The sequence below is a fragment of the Lipotes vexillifer genome, unplaced genomic scaffold (genome assembly GCF_000442215.2).
Source record: "Lipotes vexillifer unplaced genomic scaffold, Lipotes_vexillifer_v1.1 scaffold621, whole genome shotgun sequence".
NCBI classification, from domain to species: Eukaryota; Metazoa; Chordata; class Mammalia; order Artiodactyla; family Lipotidae; genus Lipotes; species Lipotes vexillifer.
In genome coordinates, this window is record NW_006792411.1 from 474,321 (window position 1) to 497,280 (window position 22,960).

Genomic DNA, 22,960 nt, shown 5'->3' on the forward strand with positions numbered 1-22,960 from the left:
TAGCTCGTTATTCTGTAGTTGGTATTTCACTCATCCTTTCCCATTTATTCATTTATGTATTCATTCTGTCATCCAGTAGCTATTTCCTGAGCCTCTGATAGGTGCCAGATGCCATACTAAGCACTAGGGATACAGAGAAAAGTCCCCCATGGTCCCAGCCCCGCAGAAGTTTGCAGACCAGTCTCCCGACCCCACCCCATTGCAGTCATCACCTTGTACACACTCAAGCCACACCTCTACAGCCATCCTCCACTCAGCTTCTAGACCCATTGAGCCTCCAGCCTCCTTCGAAAGAGTACATACTCACCGTGTAGCAGTAAAGCATCCAGCACAAACCACATCTTTGCTTATTCTAAATAGGCAGAAGATAGAACAGGAAGCATCTGAAGTGAGAGCATGTAGTTACCACCTTGCTCTAGGGGAAGAGTGACCCAGCACATTTGAGTAGGAAGGTCCACTGTGCTTTGTGCTTGTGCTTTACATGCCATTTTAGGGTAGAAACATAGGAGAGGAGCTGAGGAGCGAACAGAGATCTGTGTAGCAACAGCATTGCTTTGTCTTATTTTTCCAGATCAGATATTGGTAGCATAGCTTCATGTTTTATTTAGAAGATTACAAGATTTCAGAACAACAGAAACACTGTCATTCAAAATCCATACTAATACATGTGCCAGACCAAATAGGACTGATTTTTGGACTGTTTTCTATTTTAGGGTTTTTTTGCTTGTTTGTTTGTTTGCCTATTGCAACTCCCAGTGAGGGTAGCTGATAGTGAGAATATAGTCTCGTTTATCTGTCCGTAAGCAAGACATGAAATGGGGCGCTTCCTGGAGCCATGAGATTCCACTGGGCCAGATCAGGCAGGGTGACCATAGTTGGAGGAAAGGAACGCTAGTGACGATTTGAGCACCTGGGGAAGCAGTCAGTCCTCACAGCAGCCCTTCAAAGTAGTTGCCGTAATCCTTCATTTTATATGTAAAGAAATAAAGGCTCAGAGAAGTGAAACAACTTGCCCAGCATCCCAGGTTACGTAAGTGGCAGGGCCAGATTTGGCCTTAGTTCTGACTGGCTCCAAAGTCTGTCCCTGTCAAACCATGCTGGTTTTGCTTCACTGAGAGAAATTTTCTACAAACTCATGCCAGAGCCCTTTGGGAATGAGGAAGGAGAACAACGAAGCACCACCTGAGACAGTGTGGTGTCTGGTTTTCCTAAGCGGACTAAGCCTCATGACTCCCCTTCCCAAGTGGTCCATTCCCTGGTTGGGCAGAATAACTGCTTAGGATAATACAGTGGGTAATGTGTGTGTGTTTTTGGATGTAGGCTCTGGAAACTGTAGCCTGGGTTGGGCAAATTTGAAATGGCCGTTCCAGCCATGCCTGTAACAGTGCAGGAAGTGAGCAGAGGTTGGGGGAGTGGGGGCCCCGCTCATGCAGCATTCCTTATACTGAACGCTCATGGCGCTTTGTGACTCAGTGCAGGCTGGGGCGGGCCACTGCAGAGTTGCCAAGGGCTCTCTCCTTTCAGTCTTGACTTGTTCGCATCGATAACCACCAGAGATTTCACATCACCTGCAACAGGATTCTGTACTTAGGCATTTCACCCAGTATTCTTCCATATTGGGGGGGACTTTCTCCAAAGGGACTTGCCATACTGATTGAACTGTTTCCCCATATCCTCTAGGAGTATTAGAAACAAGAACTCTGGAAATGAGTTGCCACGTCAATACCCTTTGAACGGATTTGCTCACTAATTTCCATTTTTCCGGAAGAGTAAAAGAGAAAAAAAAAATCATCCATTTTAGCCAACTTTATTTTTAGAAAAGTATTTTATTCAAACATCCCCTTACTTATTACAGACATAAATACATGCATTCAGACAAATGAATCCACGAGAGAACCGTATAAAGTAATTGGCATATCACTTCAGCATGTTTTGTCAGTTAGTGGAGGACTTTGGTGCCTCTAACTTTAATCTTTTCCATTAAAATATCCATTCTGCCTTCAGATTGTGAAACCCATAATATTTTAGGCTGTCTCCGTGGATCTGTTAGTTTTGCTTGTCAGACTAATTTAATTTGTGGCTCTGTGACTTTCGGTGGCTTGTTAAATTGTACATGGAAACATGTGACCTGCAAATGATGTTCAACATGCCAGGCTTAAGACCTAGTTTCTCCCCAGAGACACTGGACATACAGTAAATGTGTATTGGCAGATTTCATTTGCAACCAGCCTAACTGTTAGGCTGATGATGATGTGTGAAATGGCAGATGTTTAAGCGCATTACTGTTGCTTTTATATACCTTAAATGTTTATAACACTTTTTGAAGCACTTTTTATATCCACCGTCTCATTTGATTCTCTGAGCTTCCTTGTACTGGGTTATCATTTTCCTCTTTATAGCTAATGAAACTGAGACACAGAGAGAAAGGTTCAGTGACTTGCCTGAGAACAGGGTAAATTGGATTGCAAAAATGCCAGAGGACAAAGCCAAATGTCACCAAAGCCTAGTCAGGGTGGTGTGTGTAGTAGACTTTGCCACATAATTGCCATTTTCCCCTGCCCTCCTTTGAGGAAAGGAGCTCTGAAGCGGTGAAAACAGGAAGGGCTAGAGATGGGGGTAGAGTCCAAGAAGCAGAAACTGTAGCATCAGCTCCACGTGGATGGCCATAGCTGGCTTCACTGCTCCTTGCCTGGACTGTTGCAGCAGCCTCATCTCTGGTCTCCCTCCTTGACTGTCACCTGCACAGTACACGTTCCAAATGTCCCCAGAGAGAGGTTTCTTAAGTACAAATCTGAGCATGTCTCTCCTTTGCTGCAAACCCATCATTGGCTCCCACTGCCAGATTCTTCATCGCGGTCTTCCAGCCTACACTGGGGTCTTGCTTCTGGCCCGCCTCTCTTCTGCCACACTGCATTCCTTACCACTGTAGAACCCACTGTGTACATTCCCAGCCTCCTTTTTTTGCCACTGTCTCTGCTTAGAACACATTTATGGTGAACTCCATAAACATGACCTTCTCTGTGGAGCCTTCCCTGATTCTCAGGGACCCAGAAGCATCCCTCTTTCCACTGCATGCCCACAGCAACTTAGCCCAGCCTAGTGGCTGTTATCTCTGTGCTGAGTAGTCTGCCCCAGGGGTTTTTTAGCTCCTCAAGGATGGAGGTTGTGGTAGATGCCTGTGTTCTCTTACCGCCTCCCAGGTGTCTTGAAGAATTGGAACTTAAGAAAATGGATGAGTATGAAATGTAGGAGTGAAGTGAGTAAATGAGTGAATTAGTGTATGAGGAATGAATGAGAAGACTTTAACAGCCTGAGCCAGCAGGAAACGTGACTTCCAGCATTACCTGGCATGTGCCCCGTTTCTCCCTCTTGTCTGAGAGGAGTCGTGGAGAGATATTGCCCCTCCATAGCTTGGCGTCTTTGGTGAAATGAGAGGCAGAAAGAAAGGTGAGCTGGGCTTTTGCCTGGTGACCCAGTATAGAGGAAAGCACATCAGGGTTGAGAGTCAGGGACTGATCGTCTTGGCTCTGTGGCCTCTGACTTCTGCCCACCCAGAAGGTTCTCACCAAAGATTTTGGTGGTGGGAACACTTCCTCAGGGAGCTGAGAGTCTTTGCCAAGAGTTCCTACAGCAGCATCATAGGCCTCCAGAGTCAAAGCTGTTTGTTTGTCCAGGAAGCACCTTCATGTCTGGTGGCAAGATGTGGGGATAGAAGGTGAGCACATAGAAGGCCTGGGATTGGGGGGAACTCTGAGCCAGCGCATCAGTGTCTTCATGTGACTCTGTCTTCTAGATGATGTCTGTCCTCATGAATACCATTGTCTTTGAAGACTGTCGGAACCAGTGGTCAGTATCCAGGCCTCTCCTGGGGCTCATCCTGCTCAACGAGAAGGTGAGTGCGGTTGCAGGAAGGTCCGCAGGAGGCGACCACTGGGAAGAGGGAGCAGCTGTACACCAGGCCAAGCTGTGACGAAGACAGGAAAGCCAACCGAGCTTGAGCTGGGAGCTTGAACACACGGGACAAGGCCGTATTCCCCCAGAAGGCCCTTCCCCAGAGGCCTCAGATCTCCTTCAGTTAAGTAGAGGCCTCACACTAGCTTTTCTGGCACCTGGAGCCCTGCCCTGGACAGGTGGTTTGCTCAGCAGTGCTCCCAGCCCACCCTCACTCCCTTCCCTGTTCCAGGAGATTGTGGGCAACAACCCATTTTGCCCCTTCCTAGGCCTCCTTTCCTTTGTGGGATCCCCACTGCCCTCAGTAGTAGCAGTAGCCCCTCAGGGCCAAACACAGAGGCAGCGCCCTTCATCCGGAGCACGAGTCTCCAGTCCTTAAGTGCACGCACCACTCTGGGCTGCCTCCCAAGTTCTCCAGCTTCCCCTTGAACCCACCCCTGTCTCCCCAGCAGTCAGTAGGAACAGTACATTACTGCTCGGGAGAATGAATTGTCTATACAATAAGAGAGTACTGGGGAAAAAGACAGTGAGATTAGAGGCAGCCGCATACATTAAAATTCAAACTGAAATCCCAGCCTTGGAAGGAAACTAATAGAAGAAGAAAATATATCAAAAAGCGAAGAGCTGTCTCATCATTCACCTGTGCTGAAGTATCCAATTTTAGCCACACTCAATAGCACTGTCATTCATCTTCCCTCAGTGTTATTGTGATTTAAATCCAAGCTCTATAAAAGAGAGCAGTTCTTTTAAAATGATTGAGAGGGAATAAGGGCAAATTCGGTGTTTAGGAAAAGCTTATGACATCACAATCTTATACTTTACTGATGGAGGTAATATTTCACGGTTTGGGATGAAAAACTAATAATTTTCTATTTGGTGTGAGTCACTGCATCATTATGAAAGGGAAAAATAAGTAGTTTTGTGCATTCCCAGTCTTGTTCAGGAAGACATTGTGGGTTAAGTGTAATGCCTCTGATATATAGTATTTAAGTATTAGTCTGACTACATATTAATTATGTGCGTTTTTGATGTGAGCTGTTTTAATGTATGATAGAAATTAAATACCATGCTGTCTGGGCTTGGAAGGATAAACATGACTGGCAAAATGTTGTCTTTGTGCTGAAATTAGGCTGTTTCCAGTGATTAGGAGCTGCTTTTAGCATAAGAGTTTGTGTGTGTAAAAGCCCACAGACATCAGCAGAGAAGAAAGGGCTGTGCAGTTCTTTGTGACCAGGTGTGACAGGTGTTTTTCTTAGTGCCGGAAAGCTCGCCCAGGACTAAGCAAGTCCCTGTAGTACCCCACCTCAGCAGAACAGACCCATCCTAACTCAGGAGGACAAGGACTTGGAACAAAGCCTGGGGTCGTTTGAGGGGTAGTTCACTGAAGACGAAGAGGCCTGAGGAGGGACCCTGGACTTGGTCGCCCAAAGTGCTCCTTGGGCATTTTTAGTTCATTTCTTCCCCTCAGCCTAAGAGGTCCTTCCTCTTTCAGCCTTTCTGTGATTATTGTTGATGAGACTCAGGAAGACCTTTATGTGCGTGGTCCCCCACAGAGGACGCGAGGACTCCATCAGCCTAAATTGTTCCGTGACAATAAAGCAACTATAGGAAGAGATTTTTATGAGAAGGGATAATACAGTTTATACTCAGGAATGTCTCTGTTGCTTTGGTTTTCTCTAAAGGCTTAAAGTTCAGAGGGGACCTGGACCAAAGCCCCTTTGAGAGTTAGGAGCCCTGCCTGAGCACTTTGGAGGTGGTCTAGCCCTCCCCTGCAGCTCTCCTCAGGCCCCAGTTTGGAGCCAGAGTTCTGACACTTGTTCTGTCTCCCAACAGTATTTCAGTGAACTGAGGGCAAGTCTGATAAACAGCCAACCTCTCCCCAAGCAGGAGGTCCTTGCCCAGTGCTTCAGGAACCTAATGGAAGGAGTGGAGCAGAACCTGTCTGTCAAGAACAGAGACAGGTAAGCAGCGCCCCATAGTTTAGCATCTCTGGGGTAGGTGGACGTTCCGGGATTGCGCTTAACACAGCTCACAACATACTGATGTGGCTTTTCTATTACACCTTGTACACCTTGTAATCCTAGACTCAATTTAGTTCCATCCAGTAAACATGACTGGGTAGTTGCTTTCTTCCAAGCATCACACTAGGCACTGTAGAGCAGCGGTCCCCAACCTTTTTGGCACCAGGGACCAGTTTCGTGGAAGACAATTCTTCCCGGGGCGGGGGAGGGGGATTCAGGGGGTAATGCGAGCAATGGGGATAATGGGGATGAGCGATGGGAATCGGCAGATGAAGCTTCAGTTGCCCGCGGCCCAGGGGTTGGGGACCCCTGCTATAGAGGATGCAGAGATGAATAAAATGCAGCCTTTGCCCTTAAGCAGTTTAACCACAGGAGAGAGAGAAAAAAAATAACTAATTGAAAAGGTTAAAAGAAGGAAAGTTTAGATCTGCTGTGAAGGACAAAGAAAGCCCTCCTGGCATTTGAACAAGCATAGGCTTTGAGGTCAGACAGACTCCAATTTAAATTTTATCCCTGCCCTTTATAGGCTGTGTGGCAGTGAGTAAGGCAGTCAAGTTCTCTGATCCTCAGTTTTCTCACCAGTAAAACAGAGATGATGATAATTGATTGTGACCTTTAAATGACAGAATATAGTAAACATGGTACCCAGGACATATAATGCACAGTAAGTAGTTCCTTCCTCTGTCTGCCCTTTAAAAGTGGTTGGTTTTGCAAGAACAGAGACAGGTAAGTTGCCAGTGAGATCTTGATGAGGAACCCAAACTTATCACCTATGCCTGAATTCATTCATTCATTCATTCATTTAGTTCATAAAATTTTATTAAGAATCTGCTATGTGCCAGGCACTGGGGATACCACTGAGGAACTAATTGTTCCCGGTTTTTGCCCTCACGGAGTTTCTAGTGGAAGAGACAGGCATAATGAATGATGGAGAGAGAAAATGTTTTCAGGAAAAAAAAAAAAAAAACTTGCCTCATCCTTTTATAAAAGTGGTAGCATTCAGACACTGCGCCATTTGAAATGCATATTATTAATCATCCCGATAGCCACAAGCCAAAACCTGGGCTTTGGTAATACAAGGCCAAGTCAGATGGGCTCTGTGGACATGTTCCCTTGACTGCTTGTTCTGAGCCAAGACCCTCTATCAGGCAAAAAGGGGCAGCCTCCAGGGCTAGCAGGAGAAGAGACTTCGTGAAGGAAGAGGGGACCCTTCCCTACATGCCTCGGGGGGAAATTGCTTCACCTGAGGCTTGGGAATTTGAGTATTGCCTCCTGAGCCGCTCTGTGAAATGGTGTCAGACAAGCTCCTCGTTTAGTGAGAGTACTAGCTAGCAAGGACTGGGTGTTTTCCATGTGCCAGGCAGGGTGTTGAGCACTTACAGGCATCGTCTCACTTGACTCAGTAAATTCTCACTTCCCACAATCCCGTAAGCTAGCTACTCATGTGGGGCACCAAGACAAGAGATCACCCAGCTTAGAAGTGATGGAGCCAGGATTTGAGCCCAGGTAGTCTTACCCAGTGCCCCCTCTTTTTGAAGCACTTAGTTTGGTTTCCTTATCTGCAAATGAGGATACTGACACCTACTTTGGAGAAGACTTGTGATGATTAAATGAATTTATATGTAAACTCAACCAGTGCCAGGCACATAAGCTTTTGTTCTTTTCTTTATATTCCTTACCATCTATAATGTAATTTGACTTTTAAAAATAATTTTTAAATAGTACAACCACAGAATGCACGCCTCGAAATGGTCAGAGTGTATTTGCTGGTAACCCTTGTTTTCCGGGAGGGGAAGGAGGAGGGCACGCTGCTGGCAGAGCAGTAGTGGTCGGTGAAATGGGAGGAAGGAGCTCAGCCAGCACCTAGGCCGTCTCCAGGGTCCTGAACTCCGCCACCAGAGCTTCACACAGCCTCTGCCCTCACAGCCTTGCCACTGCCCTCAGCCCTTTCTTACTCTTTCCACAGGTTCACCCAGAACCTCTCGGTCTTCAGAAGAGATGTGGCAGAGGCCCTGCGCAGTGATGGCAGCACCGAACCGTGCAGTCTGGACATGATGAGCTGACCCGACTTCTGACCGTGTGCCGAGCAGCTTTTATCAAGAGACTTGTGGGTCTGGATCCCAGGACAGTGATGTTGGCTAGCCCAGGGGAATCTATTTTTCAAAACAAACAAACAACAACAACAAAAGTCCTACCTTTTTATAAGCCTGGCCTAATTATAAGAATTTATAATAGCGCACAAACAATGTAAATTCAGGCTTTGCACTGAAAAAGCAAAAGATGTGTTTTCAGTCTTTCTATAAAATATCATTTATCTTTGTTCTTATAATGCTCTGAAAGGGTGTAGAGACAATATTTAACCAAAGAATATAATAAACCAGGTTTACGCCTAAGTGTGTACTAGTTAATGGCTCTGCAGTCAAGGTTGTGAATTTGTGAGAGATGCAGCCTTCAACATAGATCCCGGATTGAGACAAATATACCATTTGAACCTGTTAAATTAGTAGTTTGTTATGAGTCTGGAAAAAGCAGCACTGGGGACTCTGAGCTGTGGGCATTTAGAACGAGGCTGGGAGCTCTCCAGAGCATCCCGCAGGATTGCACACAGCCCTCTCCGCCTCAGCAGCGTCTGATAAAGTTGAGAGACAGTAACACAATTAAATGACTTACAAACAACGTTTGCTCTTCGCTGGCATAAATCTGAAGTGGTTTAGTCTAGAAGAATTAAGCTGTGCAATTACTGCCTGCAGAGATATTTCTTCAGAAGGAGTAGGTAGCCCCCAGCAAGTAGCTCTGGGTGCTACTAGCACCCAGGCCTGCCTCCATTTAATTTTTAAGAGAAGATGAGGGTGTCCGGTCAAAATACAGATTCAAAGCAGCTCTGCCTTCTTGGGCCACCCAAAACAGTTCTAGGTGCTAAAGTATAGATTTTCAGAGGATGAGGATCAGCTGGTTTTCATCCTTCCACAAAAACTCTTACTACTGTGGGGACTGCAGCTCGGCCCAAACCCAGGACAAGGAGGAAGCCTTTACAGTTTGTGAGAGACTGGAGCTAGGCTATTCATTTGAGATTGCCACTGTCAGATGGCTTTGGTGTCTCACTGCTCTGTCTTCATGGCTCAGGCTTGTAATGAATATTGTTCCCTTTATTTCTGATAAGACATGAAAGGTTGGCCTTACTGTTAAAGAAGAAGTAAATCTACAAGCTCCTGTTATAATCTCGTTTCTCAGACTAGTATTTCTTGAAAACTTTCTTGATAGCTGAGTTTTACAACAGGCTTGTCACAGGAAAGCAGAGTCACCCAAGTTTATCTCAAAATGTTTGTCTTCCGTGTGTGAACCCAGGAAATCAGGGAAAAGTGTGTTCTAGGTAGGGTTACTTCTGGTATCTAATGGAGAAGGAAGCCTCAGCCTTACACTGTGTTTCATTAGCAGTGGGATAAATAATTTTCCACAAGAAGGCAAATTCTGAACTTCATAAAACCTCAACTGTTTAGAGAAGTCTGACTTGAGAATTTTCTCTTTCTCATGGGCTTATTACTGTACACTACTCATCCCCCAAAAAATCCTTCATAGAAGACCTATCCCCTTCTGACACTGTTTTTTGGTTTGTTTTTTGAAAAAGGTCCAAGACCTGGGAGTTCCCTGGTGGCCTAGTGGTTAGGATTCCGGGCTTTCACTGCCATGGCCCGGCTTCAACCCCTGGTTGGGGAACTAAGATCCTGCAAGCCGCGTGGCGTGGCCAAAATAAATATAAATAAATAAATAAATAAATAAATAAAAAGGTCCAAGACCTAAAAGCACCGTATTATTTGCATTAAACTGCTCACAAGAAAATCACCATGTGTACTTGCTTTTCTTGACCACATCGCCAAAGGTCGCCTGGTGGTTTCTCCCCAGCCAGGAAGGGCTCTGTCTTGGCCTTGCAGAGCTGCTGGGGAGGAGGACTTATCAGGCCTGCCCCAGCCCCACTTCAGCAGGGCCTGCTCGTGGTGCCGGGGTGTGCAGAGCACACGGAGAGGCAGCGCGCGCAGCAGGGAACAGACTCAGCAAAGCGATGGAACGTCTGCCGTGCCCTCCCCATCTGACCTCTCACTTAGTCCTCACAACAGACCTGTGAAGGTGGACAGCACTACTCCCACTTTTCAGATGAGGAAGCTGAGGCGCAAAGGTGGTACACAGCTTACACTGGCCACGCAGGCAGGATTTGACCCCAGGTCTGTGTCACCTCAAGGGAATTCCTGGCCTCTCCAAGACCTGTATTTGAGAATGGTGAGTTGAAACCAGTTAATGTTTACATCCATTACCATGTGTTATTCAGAACTCTGTTGCTGTGTAACAAACGACCCCAACACATAGTGGCTTAGGGCAACACTGCTCATCTCACAGTTCCTGTGAGTGCTCTGCCTCAGAGTCTCCCAGGCTGCAGCCAGCATTGTGGGCCAGGGCCCTGATCATCACCAGGCTTGCCCGGAAAGGACCTGCTTCCAGCCCCCTCGTGGCTATTGGCAGGAGTCGGCTCCTCGCGGGTTGGTGGACCGAGCCTCAGCTCCTCGCCAAGTGGCCTTTGCACAGGGCGGCTCACAACTTGGCATCTCGCTTTACCAGAGCGAGAGAGAGAGAAGCACAGCAGTCTGGAAGTCACAACCTAATCGCGGAGGGGCCACGCATCATTTTTCCTGTGTTCTCTTCATTGGAAGTAAATCACTGGCCCAGCCCACACCCAGGGGGAGGGGTTATACAAAGGCGGGAGGCAGGGGTCTTCGGGAGCCATGTTCAAAGCCACCTGCCACGACTCTTACCTGGCCTTTGCTGGAGAGGTTGAGTCTGGCTACAGGTTTCTCCCCTGAGACCTGGAAAGGAATCCTGATTCTCCTTGGAGAGCTAAGTTCCATTCTGTGCCCTTTCTGAGGGAGGAGGAGGGAGTGGGGAATTAGGGTGTTTGCAGAGCACATCAGACTGCACACTCACCCCCTGACCCAGTGGGTCCTGGTTTGAAACTGCGCCCCACCCGCTTAGGCCAGCCTTGCCAGAGTCGGCCTTGGCGAGGGATTGCGGGGACTCCAGGGGAAAGCTGGAGTCCCGCGTGGGAGTTCTCTGCAGGGTCATCCTATCCCAAGGGCAAAGCAAGGACTAAAGGGCACACCCAATCTTGTGGAGCCTGCACAAAAGAGAGCTAGTTGGATCTGTTACAGAGCGGTGCCCAACCTTTTTGGCACCAGGGACTGGTTTCGTGGAAGACAGTTTTCCACTGTCGGGGGTTGCGGTGGGGGAGGGGGGGCGTGGGGGCGTGGGAGGATGTTTCAGGAGGTAACACGAGCGATGCGGGGCGGCAGAGGAAGCTTCGCTCGCTCCCCCGCCGCTCACCTCCTGCTGTGCGGCCCGGTTCCTAACAGGCTGCGGGCCAGACCGGTACTGGTCCGTGGCCTGGGGGTTGGGGACCCCTGTGTTACATGCTCCAATCAGATCACAGGTGAATGTGACTTACACTCAGCAACAGGAAAAAATAAATGATCCTGGCAGTTCCTCGGGGTCTACCACCTACCCACAGCATCCGGCCCAGAGTGAGGAGAGGGATGCGTGGGCCGCTGCCAGCGCACCTCGCCCTTCTGATGAGCTTCTGGCAGGCGAACAGGTCTCGTCCACGCTGTGCGGGGCTCTAGGTCAAGCCAACAGCTTCAGCTGATAGTCAGTCAAGCAAGAAACAGTTTGAAGGTATTATGACCGCACAACTTTTGCCTTCTCCACTGACTTAAGAACCTGACCCCTGAGAGCTGTATCCTGCTTGTGTTCTAGATGTTTCTGTGTTTTCTGTGCTTTCCAATCAGGCTTCTCTAGAACAGGGGATGGGGGTGCTGCACCGTGTGATAATCAGAGCAGCCAGAAAAGCCCTGTTGGCCCCTGACCTCCCTTCCACTGGCCCTGCCAACCTAGAAGTGCCTTTGGGTTATGGTACTAGAAGCCCTTGTCGACATGCGCAACTGACCTGGCCCTGGCTGTGAGCTGAGCTCAGTGACTGAGTTCACTACCAACGGAGCTGAGCGTGAGAACAAAGAACAGGGTAAGTTTGGTGAGAGAAACTGGGGAAAGTGGAAGAGCTGGCATACGGGAGCCTCGTCTCGATGGAGGCCAGTCCAGCAGTGTAGGCGAGGAAGCATTTGAGAGAACCCAGCACCTTCTGGCGAGGAGGCAAAGAGCGCCTGGAGAGCGGGGCGGGGCAGAGTACAGAGGGAGACAGTGAAAGTCCCAAGATGAACATTAAACAACTGGAACCACTGTCATTTAATGAGCACAAAGCACTGCAAATCATGATCTCATTTAAATGTAATGCTTACCAATAAGAAAGTCAAGTAAGTATTGATATTATCCTCATTTTAGAGATGAAAAAACTGAGACTAAAAGACTAACCCGAGCCACACAGCTAAAAAGTGGACGAGCCAGGATTCAAAGTCAGGTCAGCCTGACTCCAAAACTCATGTTTCTTTTCCACTAACTTAACTGGGTACTTCACTACTGGGCTCTGGAGACAGTTGGGTGGGGAGGTGCATATGGACCCACTGGGACCCCCAGATGGGGCTGGTCACTCCCCAAGAAAGGCCAGTCCCACAGGGCCCCTTCTGTGCTGTGTCTGTGGCTTCTGCCACTGATTCATCCTCCTCCCTGAACTTTATAAAATCATTCTTGAGACTGTTTAATGTTTTATTGAGGTGTAAGTTTACAATGACAGCAAACCTTTCAAACTACAGCAAGAGTAACCTGCCTCCTTGGCATATTAAAAAATAATGTTAGTGTGGGTTTTTACATCCCATAGGTTGGATTGCTGATAAGAGTGCTTCCTTGACAAGATTCTTTTTGAGGTTTACAGAAAGCGTAATAAAATATGTAAGTTACATTTCCACAAACAAAAGCTATAACATAAGTTATTTATAAGCGTGAGATACAAACAGTATCACGATAAATAAACCATAAGGGTACCTGCAACATCCATCTTAATGTAATTTGCCCAACAGAAGTGTTGAAACGAAGTCAAATTTAGTAGAGAAATCGGTCAGGAAGAAAGGAAAGTTGTAAAACACAAAATAGGGAAAATGGCTGATGGGGTGGGAGCAAACAAGGGCATGAGATCGGGTGTGGAGGCACCTCAGAAGGCCACGGCCTGTGCCTGCCCTCGGTGCCTGCCCTCGCCCCCTGAGCCTGCGTGCTCCCAGCAAGCCCTGCTACCCGCAGGCACACGTGTCACCAGCCTGCACGAGGGAAGGAATCTCCCCTCCCCTCCCCCTTCCTGTCTTACACCCTCTCTCCTAACCCCCAGCCCTTTGGCAGCTCCCTCAGGCTGCTGCCAGCCTCCCTGCCAGGCTGGGCCATCCTCAAGGCCAGGGCCTGGGTCTGACTCAGCACGAGGATCCTGGAGATCATTCGTTCACTCATTCATTCACCTACCACAGATAAAGCAGTGAATGAGGCAAAGTCTCTGCCTTCAGAGAGCTGGTGAGCAGGGGAAATAAGATGGGTTCCAAAGGCAACGAGGCAATGATGAAAATAAACAGGGATAGACAGTGGCTGGGGGAGAGGAGGGCTGCTTTAGAGGATGGGCAGAGAGGCAAGAGGTGGCCTGGGCCCTAAAAGGTGGAAAGGCAGGGCTTCCCTGGTGGCGCAGTGGTTGAGAGCCCGCCTGCCGATGCAGGGGACGCGGGTTCGTGCCCCGGCCCGGGAGGATCCCGCATGCCGCGGGGCGGCTGGGCCCGTGAGCCATGGCCGCTGGGCCTGCGCGTCCGGAGCTTGTGCTCCGCGACGGGAGAGGCCGCCGCAGCGGTGAGTCCCGCTTACCGCAAAAACAAAAACAAAAAAAAACAAACAAACAAAAGGTGGAAAGGCACCAGCCGTGGGTGGAGCTGGGGGAGGCGAGTGCTGAACTGAGTACACACGAATTACTGGACACACTTCTGACCCCTTCTTCCTTATCCCTCGTCTGACCTTGCTGTGTGCTATTCAGCAGTTTAATACCGCAAACTCTTAATGACCATCCAGTGGGCCCTGGGCCAGCCCCAGGACATGAACTTGAATGCCACCAACACCGTTCTGCCCTGGAGGCACTCCTGGAACAGTGGGGGAGACAGAAGTGAGCCCACTGCGGCCGCCCTCACGCAGCTCCTGGGCTCCTTCCCCTAGACCACCCACTGATTTCCTATGACTTCGAAGCCTTACTACCTGCTCCCACAGCAAAAATGGGGGTATGAGGTAAAGGGAAAAGCATGGGCTTTGGAGTCAAGACAGTCCTGGGTTCCAATCCCAGCTCCAGCCCTTCCCCACTGTGCGCCCTCTAGTCCTCCCCATTGGGGGAGGCAGCAATGAAGAGCTCAGACTGTATTACTCCTACTATCAGGTGGAGAAATGGAGGCCCAAAGTTGGGACACGGTCCAGAAAATTGGAGTATGTGCTCAGTAAATACTTGAATAAATGAAAGGATGAGTGAATAAGTTTGGGCAGGTGTCTTTAGAGCCTTCCATCATGAGAAATAGAAGGGCCCCTAGAGACTCCAAACTAGGGGGTGTGAACTAAGGATGGAGGGTGGGCAGGTAAGCAACCTGGGACATGGCGTGTGTGCCAAATTGATGTGTTTGTGTCTTTGTCTATGGAAGCGGTCCATAATATTTTCATCCATCTTATAAATTCGGTTGCTGACCCAAATATGTTTCAGAGCCCTGATTCAAACCCTACCCCATTTTACAGACAGGGAAATTGAGTCCCAGTTTACACAGGAAGTCGGTGGTAGAGTGAGCCTGAACTGGGTCCTCCTGCATGTGGACAACTGGAAATGCCAAAATCCTGACTCTCATCCCTAAAGCCCCCCTCTGTCTCCTATATGACACCCAGCAAGACCTCCAGCAGTGCTATATCCCTTTCCACATCTTCTCCATCGGGAGGAGAGAATGCACTGCATCCTGGAAGTCTTTCTGGCCTCATGAGTCTGGGCCACCAGCTCCCAGTTCTTGGAGATTTTCTCATCTCTGTGTGTGTGTGTGTGTGTGTGTGTGTGTGTGTGTGTGTGTTTGTATCTCCATCTCTGTCACTATTCAGTTGATAGCAGGTAAGAATGGACAGCAAAAAATTACAATTTCAGGAACACTAAATACATATCAAACAATATTTGGCCAAAACAGTGCTCAGAGGAGAATGTCTAGCCTTAAATGTATTTAATAAAAAAACAAGGAAGACTGACCAAAAGGAACTAAAATTTCACCTCAACAAACAAAGAAATTAACGAATAAAAATAAAACAAACCATTCCTGAAGATGATATTTTAAAAGAGGATAATGAAATAAAAGTCTTTTCTTTAAGACCAGTAAAATAGACAGACCTTTGGCAAATATGATCAAAAGGCACAACTGAGTAACAGTGAGAACGAAATGCAGAGGACGTCAACACAGATTCAACATGGGAGTTTCAAAATAGGAGAGAATCTTCCCACAGTGTTACAACAATGAATTTGAAAACTTGGATGAAATAGGCAATATTCTGGGCACCGGCTTCTGAATTTGAGCAGGCATCTCAATCACCTGGGGGGCTTGTTAAACACAGAGTGCTGAACCCAACCCCAGGGTTTCTGATTCAGTAGGTCTGGGCTAGTGTCCAAGAATGCGCATTCCTAACGAATTCCCAGGTGAGGCTGATGCCGCTGGTCGGTACACACATTGAAAACGCTGTCCCAGGAACTGCTACCCGCGCCATTTACTCCTTTTCCTGAGCTGCCTAACAGCTCTGTTCTGTCTGGGTTGGGAAAGAAGGGGGGTTTGTGCCCAGTGGTCCAAAGCGCTTACTGCTGGATGCCTGAGAAGCCCAGGGTCCCAGGCAGCGGGGCACAGTGAGGTGGAGCCCTTCCCTACCTCAGGCGCTGTGCCGAATGCTTACTTGAATGAGCTCATTCAATCCCACGATGTTGGTACTGGTGCTTTACCAGATGGGGAAACTGAGGCACAAAGAGACTTCCCTAGCCCACAGCTGATAAACAGAGGTAAGAATCCAACTCTTAAGCACTGGGCCACTCACCATGCCCTGGGAGCAATGTTGGCCACACCACCCACATCTTCTCCCTATCTCTGTGCCTGCCCACCACCTACATGTGCAGCGTGGGCCTTGCTATTCAATGTAACAGAGCCAGGAAGCGGCAAAGACAGGCCTGGGATCCAGGACTCTGGAAGCCAGGAAGGAAGTGGAGCTGCTGGTGGAGAGCCTTCACCAGCCTCTGAGTCAGCGTGAGTCTCAGAACTCTGAGCCTCAGTCAGCTCATCAGGTACAAGATGGGGTTGAGAGCAGCCCTTTCCACACAGGGCTGTCGTGAGGAATAAATAAGTGTGCCAGCCCTTGCCTGGCACGTGCTAAGTTCTCAACTCACAGTTGCTCTACTGTTGCCATTAAAGTTATTACTACATAACCGCCAGAGCGTCTCCCAGGCAATTCCACAGACCTTCTCTCATTTACTTCTCACAGCCACCCTGGGGGGTAGCTATTACCCTTTCTGTTTTACAAATAAGGAAAATGAGGCTCCAGGAGATGCAAGAGGGACCCCACAACCCCCAGGCCCCCCAGTGGCAGAGCCTGAGTTAGAAGCAGGAGGCCCCCAGCCCAGAGCAACGGTGAGGGCAGAGGAGGAGGGCTTGCCCAGGGCCCAGGAGCCCTGATCTCCTCACCCCTCTCTGCCCAGACGCCTCATTCTCCCCACCCAACACTGAGGTTCTGCCAGGGCCAGAGACTTGCCCAAGGTCACAGAGGGGGTGAGGACTCAGGCTTCCAGGCTTCCAGGCCTTAAGATTGTAAATCCTGAGGCCTCTCCTTGTTGGGGGCAGATTACTAGGCAGAATCTAGTAATTCTGCCGCCCCCTGCCCTTCCTGGCCCCCTGAGACTGACCCCACCGTAGACAAATACACCTCTCCCTCCAAGATACTGAGCCTCCGCAAATAAAATAAAACCGCAAACAAATAAACAGGAATCTTAAGAATAACACATCAACTGTCACGCTGGGAGGGGTGGGGAGGGCAGCCGCAGCTTCCTGTTTCCTACGACCTGCCAGGCCCTAACCCGGTGTGCTCTCCACATCTCACTCGCTGATCGAGACCATCTCGCAATTCACGCATTCCGTTTTACAAACGAGGAAACCAAAGCCTAAAAGCTATGAGTCCCTTGCTCAAGGTCACTCAGCTAGGATGTGACCTGGCCCAAATACAAACACCCTTCTGGCCAATGGAGCATCCCAGCTCTCACAACGTCGGCAAGACGGGGAGCGCAAGGGAGGCCCTGCCAAGCGCAAGGGGTCAGCAGTCAGTTTGCACCTAACGATTCTAGAATTAGCAGGTAGAAAACGATTCTGTAAACCTCCCCTGGGGAGACAGATGAGACTGGGCGGGGGTGGGGGGGTGCAAGGGGGGTCGACCGCCCTGCACGCCGTCCTGTCACCGGTGCCCTTTGGCCCGCCTGCACAGCCTCCGGGGGCGCGGGCAAAGGAAGGAGTGGTCTCAGCGCCCAGGGTTACCCAAAGAAATCCCGCTATTTGCTCTAAATATGACCCTCCCCCGCCCTTGCCCCTCGGTAACCCCAGGTCTCGACACCTGCCGCGCCTCGGGCAGGTCTCCCCGCGGGTCCACAGTCCCGTCCATCCTGCAACGAATTTCGAGGGACCGGATCTCGCTCCCCACCGGGCGACCCCGGGTTCCGTTCAGCCGGGCCTGGCACGCGTGGGCACCTGAGAGTCTCGCCTCGGTCCGCTTGCCGGTGGGTGCCAGGGAGCGTCTCTAAAGTGGCCGCGACGCCGCGGCCGAAGCCCGGGCGGGGGTGAATTCTCCCCACGCGGGTCGGTGTCCTCGGGAGCGCGGGGCATGCCCCGGTGCTGTCCTCACCCCGCGCGCAGGCAGCGCACAGCTTGCGCCCCACGGTGCGCCCCTTTCGTTGCTCCCGAGGCGGTGGGGTGGGTGTCCAGGACGCTGCCGCGGATTCCGCAGGGTCGTTCCGGAATTGCAACTCCATTGTAATTGAAAGGATTCATATTGTTTGGTTTTTGCTCAGATGAAAAAAAAAAATTTGGAAGAAAACGAAACCCCCCTCAGCAAATGACAATTTCACCAGCAGAGCGCCCTGCCCGCCCCGCTCGGCGGCGGGGAAGCTGCCCCAGCCGGGAGGAGCGGGGAACGTCTCCTAATTGCAGCTTCGTTAGATTTCGGGTTTGGGAGGCTGTGGTTCGGGCGCTAATATCCGCCGCCCATTATCCCGGCTAATAAATTTGACCTATTGTTCGTTTGTTAAAATGATGTCACCTTGGAACAGTCCCTAAGCTCCTATTTCCATGAATTAGGCCTTTATTGAAAGCCAGGAGCCAATGGGAGGAGAGAGGCTTGTTGATCGCAGCCAATGGCTGCGGCGGGAGAGGAATTAGCAGCGGAAACTCCAGGTTCGGTTCAAGAAAGATGACACAGAGCCTGTCGGGCCCGCGCACTCTTGGCAAAGTTTCAGTGCGACGAGAGGCGCCGGGCGCTCCATGGCCGCGCCGTAACGGGGACCCAGCCGCCTCCCCGCCCAGCCCAGCCCAGCCCTTCCGCCCGCCCAGGATGGAGGCGCCAGCCAGCGCGCAGACCCCGCATCCGCACGAGCCCATCAGCTTCGGCATCGACCAGATCCTCAACAGCCCGGACCAGGACAGCGCACCAGCCCCGCGGGGCCCCGACGGCGCCAACTACCTGGGAGGGCCCCCCGGGGGCCGTCCGGGCGCCACATACCCGTCTCTGCCCACCTCCTTTGCCGGCCTCGGCGCGCCCTTCGAGGACGCGGGATCTTACAGTGTCAACCTGAGCCTGGCGCCCGCCGGCGTGATCCGAGTGCCAGCGCACAGGCCGCTGCCGGGGGCCGTGCCGCCGCCTCTGCCTAGCGCGCTGCCTGCCATGCCCTCCGTGCCCACGGTCTCCAGCCTGGGCGGCCTCAATTTCCCCTGGATGGAGAGCAGCCGCCGCTTCGTAAAAGACCGTTTCACAGGTGAGCAGGGTGTCCTAAAAGGCGCCGGGCCTCGGCCCTCCCGGGGCCAGAGGCGCCGCGCCCTACGTGCTTCACTCGGGGAAACGGTTCCGGAGGCCCAAGTGCGGTGGAGGCCTCAGCGCCCAGGGCCCCGGGCAACCATAGAGGGGAGAAAAATCAGAATTTGGGGGAAATAAGCCTGTGCCCGGGGAAAGAGGGGGACATCTCCCAACCGGCTTGGTGCCGCTGGGGACCCTCGGGACCAACGAAATAGCGTAGTACTCTGCGCCCCACCGGGCGGCACCGGGTCCGCATGGTGCCTGAACGGCAGTCGAGCTGGGTCGGGCTTCAGGGGGCCTCGTGTGTCTCCGCAGCGGCGGCGGCGCTCACGCCCTTCACCGTGACCCGGCGCATCGGCCACCCTTACCAGAACAGGACGCCGCCCAAGCGTAAGAAGCCGCGCACGTCCTTTTCTCGGGTGCAGATCTGCGAGCTGGAAAAGCGCTTCCACCGCCAGAAGTATCTGGCCTCGGCCGAGAGGGCGGCGCTCGCTAAGTCCCTCAAAATGACGGACGCGCAGGTCAAGACCTGGTTCCAAAACCGGAGGACCAAGTGGCGGTGAGAGAGGCCTGGTCCGGCCCACCTTGCACCGGCCCTTCGCCCGCCCCGCGCCGGAGCCTCGCGTTCTCCCCACCCTGCGCTACCCCCTACTTGCCCTCCTAGGGCTGCACCTCCCCCCTCCTTCTCAGGTTTTATCTCCCAGCTCGCCCTCCCGCGCGCCTGTCCTTACCCGTGTCTGGAATTCTCCTCCATTCCCATCCCTGTGTCGCTTTCTTGAGCCTCTCCAACTCTCTCGGTGTTTTATTCGGTCTCCTGCGCTCGCTCGGTTTCCTCTCACCTGCCCCCGCCCCAACACCCCACCCCATCCCGGGCCTCTCGCGCTCCGCTAAACCCTCCCGCTTGCCCCCTGCCCTTCCGATTCCCGACAATCCGCGCGGGGGTCCGGGTTCCCGCTCTAGCGCCCCATCCCGACTCCAGCCCTGTTTTTATCCGATCGCTCTTTCGATCCAACCCGTGAACGGCGAAGCGATCGCGTCCTGCAAGAGGGGTTTGAGACAGAGCCTGGGAGAACCGGATGAGGCTGACCGGACCCGGGGACACCGCGAGGTGCAGAGCCTGCCCGCCCACCCGCGGACCCCAGTGACCCGGCTGCCTGTAGGGCCTAGTCAGTTACACACACGCCCTGCCCTTGTTACCCCGCAAAGAAACAATCTTTGTTGTTGGCGAAGCCACAATACCCGGGTGTGCAAGTGGGCGGCGGGCGGAGTTTCCTCCCGGAGATCTCCCCGCGCACAACAAAAACAAACGATCCCAACCCACTCCGCGGACCCGCGGGTCCCCGGCGCACAAGGCCGGCGGGGAGGCAAACTGACTCTGCTCCTCGAGGCTCCCGGCTGGCCTTGGCGCCCGGGCGGGTGGGGGCCCCGCCGGCGGCCCCGCGGTGCCGGGTGCCTGACGGTGCTGTCCCTCTCCCTCCCCCGGTGCAGGCGGCAGACGGCGGAGGAGCGGGAGGCGGAGCGGCAGCAGGCGAGTCGGCTCATGCTGCAGCTGCAACACGACGCCTTCCAAAAGAGCCTCAACGACTCTATCCAGCCCGACCCGCTCTGTCTGCACAACTCTTCGCTGTTCGCTCTGCAGAATCTGCAGCCCTGGGAGGAGGATAGCTCCAAGGTCCCCGCCGTCACCTCTCTGGTGTGAGCCGCCAGCGCACACCGTCACCAAGTATAGCCGCCCCGACCCGGCGGGGCGCCCCGGCTCCCCAGCCGGTCTGGGGGGGAATCGAGGCCGAGACGGGAAGGGCCAGCCAAGCTCAAGTAGGCCCCGGGGCGCGGCAGCATCCCCGCCGCCTGCGGAGGGGGGCTGGGCCCGGGCTCCGCGCGACTGCACAATCCGAGCCCCCGCCCCGCGCCCAGTCCCGCCCGAGGCCCGGGCCTGACAAAGAAAGCGCCTTACGTTTCTCCGCCCCTCGCCCGCAGCCCCCGGGCCGGGCGCCTGTATTATACTTTGTACTTTTGCCCAAACGTGTAAATAATAAAAGTTTTGGCTTTTTTCTTTAGAAACCGGCCACCTGCTTCCCCCGCGGGGGCCACTGGAGGAGGGGCGGCCGATCAGGCGATTGGGGGAAGCGCCAGGGCCTGGGGCACCCTGCGTTGAGGCTGGGTCCACCCTTCTCTTTTTCCGTTCCTTTTATTTAAGTCGTTTTATTTAATAAAAAAGTTAGCTATTTCACTTAACGCCGCTTTTATTTCGTTTTCGTTCCAATAATGCTCGGCGACCCCCGACCCTGCGCCCCACCCCCTGCGGCGGTAGGGGCCGAGCGGCGGTGTGCGGGCGAGCGTCCACTTCTCCGAGCCTCGTCGGTATTCGCCTCACCTCGAACCCCGGCTCGGGGCCCCGCGGAGGATCCGCGGTGCAGGTCAGTGCGTGCAGGCCGCCCGCAGTCCGGGTGCCCGCGGGATGGGGTGGACGTGGGAAGGGCACTCTAGGCTCAGAGGTCGCAGAGCAGCGCCAGGCAGAGTTGGGGAGTGAAAGGCCCCGCCTGGACGGGTACTTAGGCCGTCCCAAGTCAAACCCACCTAAGGGGTGGGAGGCACGGTGACCTCGAACTTCCTGGGACGCGAAGCCCACGCCCCCTCCCTCCCAAAGCCCACAACCCACAACCCACTGTCCTCTTTCTCTAAAGAGGCCCTGGGCGGGCCCCGCCGACATGTTTGAGAGGATCTGGGCGCACTGCGCGCGGACTGTGCGCGCAGAGCAGGCGCGCTTCCTGGCTCTCCAAACGCTCGGCGTCTGGGGAGCAAGTGTAGCGCGCAACCCCGGGACACCCTCGCCCTTCTGGGTTGCGTGGGACCGCCTGTGGAGCGTGATGTCACGTGACTTCACTGCAGCCGTGGTGGCGTCACTAGACAGGAGGGGGCGTGGCGTCCGGAACGCCCAGTACCCCAAGCCCAGGTGTGAAAGCGGCGTGGCGCAGTCCACCCGCTTCACCTCGGCTCAAAAGCTAGAAGTTTCGGGATCACGAGATTTGGAGCAGGCGGCCCCTTGTAACAACGACGAACACACACTCGCAGCGTCCGTGAACATTTCATCTTGCTCGTTGAATTTCTTTCCTTTTATCATTCTCCCTTTCAGTCTTTTAAAAACTTTTCTTATTTTCTGGCCTCTCCATTTCTTTCTCTGTTTCCTCTGTTACTCTTGGTCTCTGTTACTATATCTTTTTACTTTTCTTTACAGTTTTACGTTCCTCTGTATAGTTCGGTCTCTATTGCTTTCAGTTTTTCATCTTTCTTTGTCCTATCCTTTCTCCCATTTCCGACTCTCGCGTCCTCTCTCCTTACTTCCCTCCTCTCTTTTTGTCCTTGTTTTCCCCTTCTTGTCTTCCAAAATCTCTTTGCCTCTACCTCTCTCAGTCCCGGTCTCTGTCTCTCTCCTTCCCTCCTCCAGGCCGGGCTCCCCGGGTCTCCTTAAGGCTAAACCCTTCTGGGTGCGATCCCAGAGGCCCTGTAGCAGCCCCGCCAGCCTCATCACCCTGCCTCCCTCGGGGCCTCGCGGCACCCTGCAGGCTCGGGTATATTGGGCGCCTTCGTTGCAGGCGGGCAGCGGTATTGTCTGCACTGCAGGCCTCTAGGAAGGGGAGGGAGGCTAAGAAAGAGCTGGAGCTGCAGCGTTTCTGCCCTCATCCCCACCTCCAAGCCCTGGGGACTCCCAGACACCCCAGAGAAGAACTAGGGTGACTCAGAGCTTCGGGTCTCTTCCTAGGGCGTTTTCCTGAAATGCTTCTATTTTCTCCGCTTAAAAAAAAAAAAAAATTGTAGTAAACGCCGTCATCAGGATGGGAAAGGTTGGCCCTTCGGCTGGGGCCTTGAATATCTAAAAACCAGAGCGACAGTCTTTGCCTTTGCTGAACAAGCAGCCCCCCCCCCCCCCCCCC

The 22,960-nt window shown here is 52.4% G+C and overlaps 2 protein-coding genes across 2 annotated transcripts in view; both read left to right on the forward strand.

Moving 5' to 3' along the window:
* Positions 1-9,194, forward strand: part of RANBP17 (RAN binding protein 17) — a 317,091-nt gene extending 307,897 nt beyond the window's left edge. Inside the window, exons 26-28 of the mRNA XM_007465527.1 lie at positions 3,794-3,892; positions 5,785-5,912; positions 7,939-9,194. Coding sequence (XP_007465589.1) covers positions 3,794-3,892; positions 5,785-5,912; positions 7,939-8,035 — 324 coding nt within the window. The 3' untranslated portion in view covers positions 8,036-9,194. The remainder of the gene's footprint in view (positions 1-3,793; positions 3,893-5,784; positions 5,913-7,938) is intronic.
* Positions 9,195-18,493: 9,299 nt separating this feature from the next.
* On the forward strand, positions 18,494-21,258 carry TLX3 (T cell leukemia homeobox 3). Its single transcript, XM_007465528.1, has 3 exons — positions 18,494-18,990; positions 19,344-19,587; positions 20,517-21,258. Exons 1-3 carry the CDS (start codon positions 18,570-18,572, stop codon positions 20,725-20,727), a joined length of 876 nt encoding a protein of 291 aa, XP_007465590.1. The 5' UTR covers positions 18,494-18,569; the 3' UTR covers positions 20,728-21,258.
* The last annotated feature ends 1,702 nt before the right edge of the window (positions 21,259-22,960 follow it).

Excerpts from the sequence above, each read along its gene's own strand:
- TLX3 (XM_007465528.1), top strand. The coding sequence starts at position 18,570 with ATGGAGGCGCCAGCCAGCGCGCAGACCCCGCATCCGCACGAGCCCATC. Across the intron at positions 18,991-19,343 it reads CGTAAAAGACCGTTTCACAG|CGGCGGCGGCGCTCACGCCC; the intron begins GTGAGCAGGGTG and ends GTGTCTCCGCAG. Across the intron at positions 19,588-20,516 it reads AACCGGAGGACCAAGTGGCG|GCGGCAGACGGCGGAGGAGC; the intron begins GTGAGAGAGGCC and ends CCCCCGGTGCAG.